The sequence below is a fragment of the Aphanomyces astaci genome (assembly GCF_000520075.1).
Source record: "Aphanomyces astaci strain APO3 unplaced genomic scaffold supercont1.198, whole genome shotgun sequence".
Lineage (NCBI taxonomy): Eukaryota > Oomycota > Saprolegniomycetes > Saprolegniales > Verrucalvaceae > Aphanomyces > Aphanomyces astaci.
Window position 1 is genome coordinate 4795 of NW_009798461.1, and position 9573 is coordinate 14367.

Sequence of the window (9573 nt, forward strand, 5' to 3'; positions counted from 1 at the left end):
CGCGCTCCAAGCAAAGCCAACGTAGCGCTATGGCTTTGCGACGTTAACACTGTGAAGCATTACATATTGATTACATGTATGAATATACAAATGAAGACTGTATGATCACGCCAGCGGTCGCAGTGACAGGTTGAAGAGCTGCTTGAGCGTAATATCCTTGCGGAACACGCGGATCACCGTCTTATCCACTTGGTTCTCGGCAATCACATGGCAATGCGCACGAAAGATATCGTGGCGCAGTAGAATATTCGCGCACACCTACACAGAAAAAAACGCGTTAAGGACTGTTTTGAATCACGGGACACATCCATATATATCGAACGAACCTTCATGATGTCGTCTGTGCGAAACAGAAACTTGTCGTCAACAACCACCCATCCTGACGTCCAAATACCCGATGGCGACGCGTATTTCAAACCTGTGTGACGAAGCAGAGTAACGTTATTCAAATATATACATCCCAATCGATGTGTGTGTTAACGTCTATTTTGTTTTGGGGACCGTACCCTTGATAAACAGGTAATTCTCGTGGTACGACATGAGTCCATACTTGTGGCGCAAGTATTCACCCTGCATCAAAACTATAAGCTCTAGCATATTCAAAATGGACGTTAACGCATTCGTACCGTGCTCGTCTCAAAGCAAGTCGCCCGTTCGTTCGAACCACTGTTGCCACCTTGCGAGCCAGTCCCCCCTGTCTGGATTCCACACCAAGTGGTGCATTAATACTCGTTTTGTCTTGTCGCGAGGGTATAATACTACGTAGTTACCGTGCCGTCTTCGGCGACTGTCTTTTTGGTGGTTTTGGCTTCCACAGCATGGTCCGTGAAGTAAACGGTGTAAATCTTGTCCGTGATTGCATACACCAGCATTAAAATCAGCGCTACACCAAGACAGAATTAAGAATAGACGGTTCTTTTAGACCAATCAAAGAGCAGAATGAACGATTTTACAGTAGGCTAAATCAATCAACGACGAGGAGTAAAGGACCTTTTTAGACCAATCAAAACTCAGAATGAACGATTTTAGACTAATGAAAACGTACCGAGCACCATCCAGGATAACTCGTTAAACACGACCGTGGCGTTGAAGTCTTTTTTTTCATGCCACATCCACATATCCAGCCCCGTGGTCTCGGACAGCACCACGTTGAGCGCTTGGTTGGCTTCCAGTTCCAAGTTGGCATCTATTCCAAACAAATATATCGATATTATATATATATGTATCCAAGATAATATGTATCTACATTACCACCCCAATTCTACAAGCAAGTACGAACTACCGTATTTGTCGTTGATCTGCGCCATGCAAAACGTGAATAGAATTCCATCATTCAATATTGTGAATTCGCTATAAACTTCCAAAATTCGCGTGGTTTGTCTAATCAATCATGCATCACGCTGGAGTTCTGATTGGTTGAATATACTTGTCCTTTCTGTAACAGCCAATCAAAATTGGATTAGCCAATAGCCGTCAAATCGTGATTCGATTCGACGGGGTCTGGAAATTTGTACCGAATCCACAATATAACCTCGAATCCATTCTTCTCTTAAAAAGGCAAAAATTGTTCACCTTTCATTACATACGATAGAAACCCCCATCCAAACTAGACAACATATCCGTTGTTGACATTGGCCACACCCAAAGCTCTCATACAATTATTTCAACAAAAATATTAATACAAGCAACAGAGAAGAGAGAGATCTTGCTTACTCGTGAGAAACAGCCCCATCGCAGCTACAAGTTGGGCCCGTTGCGAATATACAACCAAGTAAATGACCACTGGCACTGCCGGGTTGATTCGAAGGCGGAGGCGGGACGCGATGAAGGACGCGCCAGCCAGAAATAAGCTCAAACAGTCCGACTTGACGCTGTCTGTAAGAACATACATGTCGAGTAACCCTCGGCGCACGTTGCCCTGTTGAAAGCACCTAATGAACGAGGACAAGTAGTAGTAGTATTGTCAAATCTGTTCCACTTTGGACTTCTCAGGAGAATCGAATAAGTAGGCAAAGAAATGTAGTTTTTGAGAATGTCCTAGCCAATCACATTTCACTTTGGAGGTATTTGAACCAATCAACGACGATCATCACAGTTTGACCCAGTGGCTTGGCCCAACCAAAATGTATAGCTTTAAAATTATTTGTAGACACTACTAGTAGTATACATTGAAGAAGCTTAAAATCCGATAAAAATCGATTCTCGAATCAACTGTCCAGTGCAAATGTCAGCGAAAAGGACAATACCTGTCAAGAGTGAACATCAGCTGTAATTGCCATATACATTCATAGGATATAACTAACTACTATATATATATCCAACCTTGGCATGAGAATCGTAGAAAAAATAACAACCATTTAAGGGATACACTATAGTACGACTGAATTCATTCGGACGGGAAATATATATTTGTATATATGTATATGTATGTGGATGAATATATATATATTTTTTACCATTCCTGGACGGCCCACCACCCATCGATCCACCACGCAATGACAGTTAAGATCCCCCGAAACATAATACCCGACTGCACGGACGGCGAAATATCAGGAATCCAACGCACTTGGGTAGCTTTCAAGATATTTCGTGATATAATACACGCCATGACCTATATATATATATATTATGATCATTCACAATGAAATATCATTCAAATATATAAATATTATGATCATTCACAATGAAATATCATTCAAAAATATATATATTGTGATCATTCACAATGAAATATCATTCAAAAATATATATATTATGATCATTCACAATGATATAATTTCAACACACAAGGTTTCAAACTACGACACTAGCAACCCATCGTGTGGTTATCGGATTCCATCTCTATCGTAACCATATATATATATTATATATATATATATTACATTCATAACTCCCCGAAATTACACCAATACATACATCCAATCTATCGTTAAGAAGAAATTAAATACACTCTCACAAAGGCTACAAAAGAATATAAATACACTCTTTCACGGCAACTATAGAATCAAAACACACTCTCACAGTTACAAGCACGTAGTCTTGCCATCGATCATCATGCCAGTTCCATATATATATATAAAACCAGCATATTGTATTACCGTGCTAGTGACCACCCCAAATGAAAGGAACCCCGAGATCAAAGCCTGGCCCCACGCCCACGAGTTTTTCGTACGGCCAACTTGGGCGAAGTGAAAGTTGAACACAACTTGGAGCGGGTCTGGGTCGAGCACCCATACAAATGTCTTGTAGTTGGCTTGCTCATTCTGCGACCCCCTGTACATACCCCCAAAGCCCTGCAGCACCATCTGCAGCCCCGTGCTCACAACGCTCGTGTTCCAAGCGCCCGTGTCCGTCACGGACTCGATCACGACTGCATCGAATGGGGCCGCGTTAAAAGGAAACCCCCGGGAACATAATAACTGGTGTACGGCCGGTTCCTACTCTCAACTCTTATATATATATATATAATATATATATATATAATATATATATATACATGGATACCACACATCTCCTCCTATTATGCTTTTTTATGATCGTTGGGGATTGTGGACAAAATGCAAGAAAAACAGTAGGATGGATGTTGACAATGTAAAATACGCTATAGGATGGATGGGTTAACACGAACGAACGAGGTTGATTTATATGATTGGCTCAAAAGAATGAAGGTTGAATGATGATTGGCTAAACTTAAAAACTCTGAAAATTTGTTGTATATCATATTTCGCAGGTCTAACAATCCAAAATGTCGAGTAAAACACACACCATACTGTTTTCAATCAATATAAACGAACGATTCAATAGATTTCAATAGATTTAACTCACAAGATTCTACATTTCCATAGACTCGTACCGATGAAGTTAGTTTGGCGAGAAAGTCCAGTCCTCGTTGGGGAATACCTCCAAGAGATAACGAAGCCAGCGACAGGTTGGTATAGCTGACTGTTCCTGTGGGCATCGTGTCTCTGCGAGCTGGGATATTCGCCATAATCGTCTGAAGTTGGTACGTTACCAACCACTGCAAGTGCCGGTCCAGGAGGTATAGCTACAATAACAAAGTATATATATATATATATATATATGGAAGCAAAACTATTACATATATATATATGGAAGAAAAACTTTTATATATATATTTTTGGACAAAAGACTATTCTTACCTTGATGTTCGTCGTGTCCATCGCTTTTCGCCCTTCGAACGAACAGTCGACGACAATGAGCGCGGATTGGTCGGACGCGTTCGATCCCTAGTAGTTAGTAGTACTAGGACCAGGTCGTAGTAAAACTATTCACGTTACCGCGAGCAGCATCGGCACCAGCGTCTTGGCAACATACGACTCGTTGTAGATGCGATCGGTGGTCGCGTTAACCAACGTGCGGCACGAGTCTTGACGGAACCACGTGGCGAGGTTACTAGTAGTAGTACTAGTAGTAGTATTAGGACTCTCGTCCATTTCCAAGTACCCGACCTTCCGTCCACTTGCCAAGATCTACAAAACAACCCACAACATCAACGTTTCAAGTCAATCTTCAATCCAACGCCATGTATATATATATATATATGTGTATATATAAATAATATATACACACCAGTATTCAATTCGACATATATATATATATAATATCTACTCGTACAAGTCCAATGCACAACATGACATGACCGCAGTACATACAGTAGTCATCATCCATTCCTCGTTCATTTATTCTACAAATTGTTGTGTTTATTCTAAACTAGAGCACAACCAAATGTACAGAAGAATCGACAGAAGTATATAGCCAATCAAATTACACGAAACTACCATCCACGTCAAATTCGAGTGGGGCTTCAATTAGTGTACATACAAAATTCAGTACAACGAAGAATCGATCGATGGACTTTTGGCGATTGTACAAGCACTATATCCAAACAAGTAGCTAGCTGCTGGCTGTCCATCTTCGACGTTGTAATATATATATATATATATATATATTTATATATCTGACCGTACCGCATCGATGCGAGTTTGCACTGTCGCAGGAGCGACGAGTACTTCGCGAAGCAAGTAAGGCGTATAATATGCCTTGTACCCGTGCAAGAGTCCATCGTCTGAGTGGGTCGAATTGGTGTCGGAACCGATGAGGATCTGAATGGTGCGGATGGTGCCGACGGTGTTAACCACAAACACACACAGCACGGACGCGATGGCTGCGACACTGTTGAAAATGTACAGGTAGGCCCGGCGCTTGCGGGTCTTGGCGGCGACTGGCACCACGGCACCCCCTCCAACTCCTCCACCGCGATCTCCCATGGTAAAGAACACGCCAACAATACAGTAACCAAGGATGGAGTAACGTTAGATGGAAATAGACGAACGCTGCACCGGGGTGTGAAACCGACTGGAAACTTGGGCAGTTACAGATTCGTTACACGATAAAATCCACATTTTGGCCAACACAACCAAAATATATACGAACGTTCGCTAGTACCTACTTGTACGCCGTATACAGGTTGGGGTGCTAACGTAATAAGTAAAGTATGCGATTTGTGACTACTAGGATGCTGTATAGTAAGTAGTAGTATATGGTATTTTCGCGTGGCAGATCACACTACTTGATTGTACTATACTTCTAAATTCTAGAAATATCTCAAGATATACAAGCAATAATACTGTACAACATGCTCCGGAACGTGGTGACTTGTACATCGGCTACAGCGTAGTTGGTTAGTCATTCGAGCTAAAGGTAATAACGTTCTGTCCAATTTGAACTCGTTCGTGTATTTCTCATCGCGGATATTGCTTGCGATAGTGTTTCCTTGCTACTACTAGTAGTAGTTATCACTACTAACTGTACGTACTACACACTGTAGGACCTTACACTGCATTTGCACTTGCTTTGTGAAAATTACTTGTTCAACGGAACAATTGTGTCCAATTTATTAACTCTTTAATACTAAGTATAGTATTTTATAGGGGCGGAAGCGTTATCAGCATTAGTATTAAATTAGTCGGATTCATGATTGCCGTATTTGCAGTATAGTCAAATCAAGTATAATTGAATGTGTAGAAGAGCTTTTAGTATTCCACCGCCTTACGTATCATTATTTGGACAGTAATTAACTACATTCAAAGCCTTACTTTGTTAGTTGCATTTCAGAGCTTACTCTGACCCCGTGGTATATATACTACGTAGTATTTAGTAGTAGTACTACTAGTACTACAACTACTACTAGTAGTTCCTATCATCGGACATGTCACTTTCTTAGGTGCGGCGAATGGTGGTGCGCCTGTGCTTTCAAAGAGGATAACAGTAATCGTGATAAATATTTTTATTTTTCACAGTCGACTAGAAAAATATTTGAAGTATATTTAGGAATATTGTCACATCTAGTGCTCCTCCAACTTGGCTCTTTTCGTGGCACTCGCGTCGTCCAGGTCCAACGCCAACACTACCAATCAACCACAGAACATAAATAAACAGAAAGCCCCTTCAAAAGGAATAAATAACCTTGAAAGACGAAAAAATAGAAATATCCTAAATGAAAACACTTCAAAAATAATAAAACGAATAAAGAAATAATACTTTACAAAAGATAAATAGTATATGACAGCAATATACTACGTTATATACCACAAAACGTACCTCGAGAAGTCGACGACGACGGACGAAACGCCAGAGGGGGTTTGGGTCCTACCTAACAGTTTCAAATATATATTATTCCATCGACAATCTATATATATATATATTGTACCTTGGACGCAGGTGAGAACGGCAACCGACGGGTATATTGCTTCAAATGGCGACGGAAGGCATCGGAAATGGCGTGCTTGACACTTCCATCCGAATTGCGACTGAAAACTCGTAGAATACGCTCCTCAAACTAATAATATTTTATTAATATTTTAATATATATATATATATATCAAGACAGACCTTGTCGGGAAAGAGCAAGCTCACTTCATCCTTGGGGGTGTGGAACTTGTGATTCAAGTCAGATGTTGAGTAAAACGACACCATATCCACTGGATTTTTGTCCTAAAAAAGTGTCAAATATATATATATATATATATATATATATATATATATTTCTACCTTGAGATTGTAATTCAACCGGCCGTCGTATACAATGATGTCGTCCACGTTCAAATTTAGCGCCGCTGCGTTGGACGCACACGCAATGTCCTCTGCCGTCAACTACAACGAGAACCTCATGACAAGTTCGTCTGATGATATTTTCATTGAAATCTCATACAAAATCACAGCTTTTCCCATGGAAATAGCATGCAAAATCGCTTTGTCCATTGAAATAGCGTAAAAAATCGCGTTTTTTAATTGAAAGTTCATGCAAAATTTCATGTTTTTTCATGGAAATAGGATAAAAATTCGCATTTTTTTCACGGAAACCTGCATTATACGTACCTTTGGAATATGGTTCATCAAGTCGGCGGGTACGAGATACTCGTCCACAAACTCGTACAAATGGCGCGTCCGGATGCGGCGGATGATGGCGCGCGCCGGTCCGAGCGCCGCGGACGTCGAGCACTCGATGGTTTTGACAATATGATCGGTCATATACTGGAATCTCTCGGGGGACTCTGTGGACGACGAAATCCCGAGTTCCTTGTCGGCCAATAGCAGTGCGTCGCAGATCATGTACTCGACAGCCTTGCCCTTGCGGTGGTTGTAAATCTATTGCGTAAATAGTTTTATATATATATATTCAATATCATGGATATTAGACTACTACTACTACTATTAGACTCAAAAAAATATACCAATGCTATATTCTACTCGAACCAGAATATAAAAACCCAAATCCATTAAATTCTGGAATAGTATATATATATATATACATATATATATAATATATATATATATACTATTCCAGAATTTAATGGATTTGTATATATATTATATATATATATACATCCGATATGTCAAAGTATAGTATTGGTAATCCATCGGAAATGTATACAATATATATATATATATATATACATATTGATATAGACAGTATATATTTCAGATACATGAACAATCCATCCGAGATTCGAATATTATATCTATATATATTTCAGATAGTACATGCAATAGTTTCCGTCCAGTACAGTATAGTACGGCTTTTGAACCCATCCGATATTTATTCGACTCGTGACCTAATATATATATATATATATATCCGACCTGCTTGTGCATGTAATATCTCTGCTGGAACATCTCGTAAATATCTCCCGTGACCGACGTGTGGTAGCAGATTTCGTTGCCGATCACTCGGTTATAATGCCACAGTCGAGAGCAGTCGAAGCCCTTCTTCCCGCCAAAGAGGTTCTCCATGTCCCTCGCCAGGTAGTCGAACTTGTCCACATCGATGCAGTTGCGTCCATTCGCGACGATCTCGTAGAGGAAGCCGCGGCCGTCCACGCGCGCTTGATGCGTGCTACATGGAGATGAGGGGGGGGTGAGGAAGAGGAAGGAGAGACACCGCTTGGCGCCCTGGATGATCTGCTGGACAAAACGAATGTCGTGCGTGTCCATATCGATGGAGTTGTCGTCCACAAGGTACTCGAGCATGCGAAGGGACATGTCTTCGTGCGAGTACGAGCTGTCTACAAGAGTGGATGGATATGAGCAAGAACGAGGAAGGAGGGGTACTGTACTTGGACGGGCGACCGGCATGAACGCGCCGTCAAACACATGCGAGAACGGCCCATGCCCCAAGTCGTGCACAAGACCGGCGACGCTCTAGACACCGTTCTCACCATGAGACATCGTCGGCCAAGGAACGTGGTGAAGATACCAGAAGATCCACATCTTTCGCAGTGATGTCAAGCTCCGGTTGGTTGATTTGGAAGCGCTCGACTGTTGCGCCAGCAAGGTGCGCCACGCCCAACGAATGCTCGAAGCGATTGTGCGACCCGCCAGGAAACACATAGTACAGCGTGCCTACATATGCATGAACCACTGCGATCAGTGATTTTCATCGACGAAGCCTGGTAGTGCAGGACGTACCGAGCTGCTTGAGGTCGCGAAGCCGTTGGAACTGCGGCGTGTCGATGATCGACACGCACAGCGGACTCATGGAGATGTACCCATGGACTTGATCTACTCCACCATCAGCCTCGTCAGATCCGACAGATTCACGGGCAAGATGCCGCCTGTCATACCGTTGAACACCTTCCGCGACATACTGTATCCAGTCGACGCCTTTATTGAATCTCTTGTTTAGGGTCATTCAGCTCTTTAGATAGGGTAATTCTCAGGTTTAAGGTAATAAGGTATTTTGTACAGGAGTTATTCTCCTTTGCAAAATACTACTATTAATACGTACTTATATATTAACTATTATTAGTATCAATACTTGTAAATCTAAGTATACACGATTTACGAAACAAACACGAAACAAAATACACCAGACTACTAGCAATCACGAAACGTTTTTGTTTCGTAAATCACTTGTATCTAATTCCTGCTATCTTGAAATTTGTATCCGATTGCTTGTATCTTAGATATATGGTGATTTACGAAACAATCACGAAACATGCATACTATTAGTAGTACTACGTAATTTACTGTGGACAGATATCACAGCACAGA

General features: G+C 41.3%; 2 protein-coding genes across 4 annotated transcripts; both read right to left on the reverse strand.

Annotated features, from left to right (window-relative positions):
• On the reverse strand, positions 1 to 5333 carry H257_18681. Of its 2 annotated transcripts, XM_009847782.1 has the most exons (14): positions 4989 to 5333; positions 4299 to 4490; positions 4161 to 4247; positions 3854 to 4045; positions 3099 to 3437; positions 2457 to 2611; positions 1714 to 1931; positions 1046 to 1186; positions 771 to 883; positions 627 to 698; positions 507 to 570; positions 395 to 418; positions 327 to 340; positions 1 to 258 (listed from the first exon to the last, which is right to left on the reverse strand). In XM_009847782.1, exons 1-14 carry the CDS (start codon positions 5286 to 5288, stop codon positions 106 to 108), a joined length of 2064 nt encoding a protein of 687 aa, XP_009846084.1. In that variant the 5' UTR covers positions 5289 to 5333; the 3' UTR covers positions 1 to 105. The 2 variants fall into 2 exon arrangements, with proteins under 2 accessions (XP_009846084.1, XP_009846083.1); XM_009847781.1 differs by having other exon boundaries at positions 327 to 418.
• A 992-nt stretch (positions 5334 to 6325) lies between these two features.
• On the reverse strand, positions 6326 to 9183 carry H257_18682. 2 transcript variants are annotated; one of them, XM_009847784.1, is made up of 12 exons: positions 9144 to 9183; positions 8989 to 9081; positions 8777 to 8922; positions 8637 to 8721; positions 8462 to 8585; positions 8164 to 8416; positions 7399 to 7668; positions 7072 to 7173; positions 6913 to 7014; positions 6731 to 6859; positions 6622 to 6673; positions 6326 to 6427 (listed from the first exon to the last, which is right to left on the reverse strand). In XM_009847784.1, the coding sequence occupies exons 1-12, from the start codon at positions 9163 to 9165 to the stop codon at positions 6366 to 6368; spliced, it is 1440 nt and encodes a 479-aa protein (XP_009846086.1). In that variant the 5' UTR covers positions 9166 to 9183; the 3' UTR covers positions 6326 to 6365. The 2 variants fall into 2 exon arrangements, with proteins under 2 accessions (XP_009846086.1, XP_009846085.1); XM_009847783.1 differs by having other exon boundaries at positions 6328 to 6427; positions 8164 to 8585.
• Positions 9184 to 9573: the final 390 nt, after the last annotated feature.

Bases quoted from the DNA above. Each gene is read 5' to 3' on its own strand.
- H257_18681 (XM_009847781.1), bottom strand. From the start codon at position 5,288: ATGGGAGATCGCGGTGGAGGAGTTGGAGGGGGTGCCGTGGTGCCAGTC. The intron at 2,612-3,098 runs GTAATACAATAT...ATATATATATAG, and splicing joins TTGGGGTGGTCACTAGCACG to GTCATGGCGTGTATTATATC. The intron at 1,187-1,713 runs GTAAGCAAGATC...TGTTTGGAATAG, and splicing joins GATGGGGCTGTTTCTCACGA to ATGCCAACTTGGAACTGGAA.
- H257_18682 (XM_009847783.1), bottom strand. From the start codon at position 9,165: ATGTCGCGGAAGGTGTTCAACG. The intron at 8,722-8,776 runs GTATCTTCACCA...AACGGTGTCTAG, and splicing joins CGAAAGATGTGGATCTTCTG to AGCGTCGCCGGTCTTGTGCA. The intron at 6,674-6,730 runs GTACAATATATA...TGAAACTGTTAG, and splicing joins CGTTCTCACCTGCGTCCAAG to GTAGGACCCAAACCCCCTCT.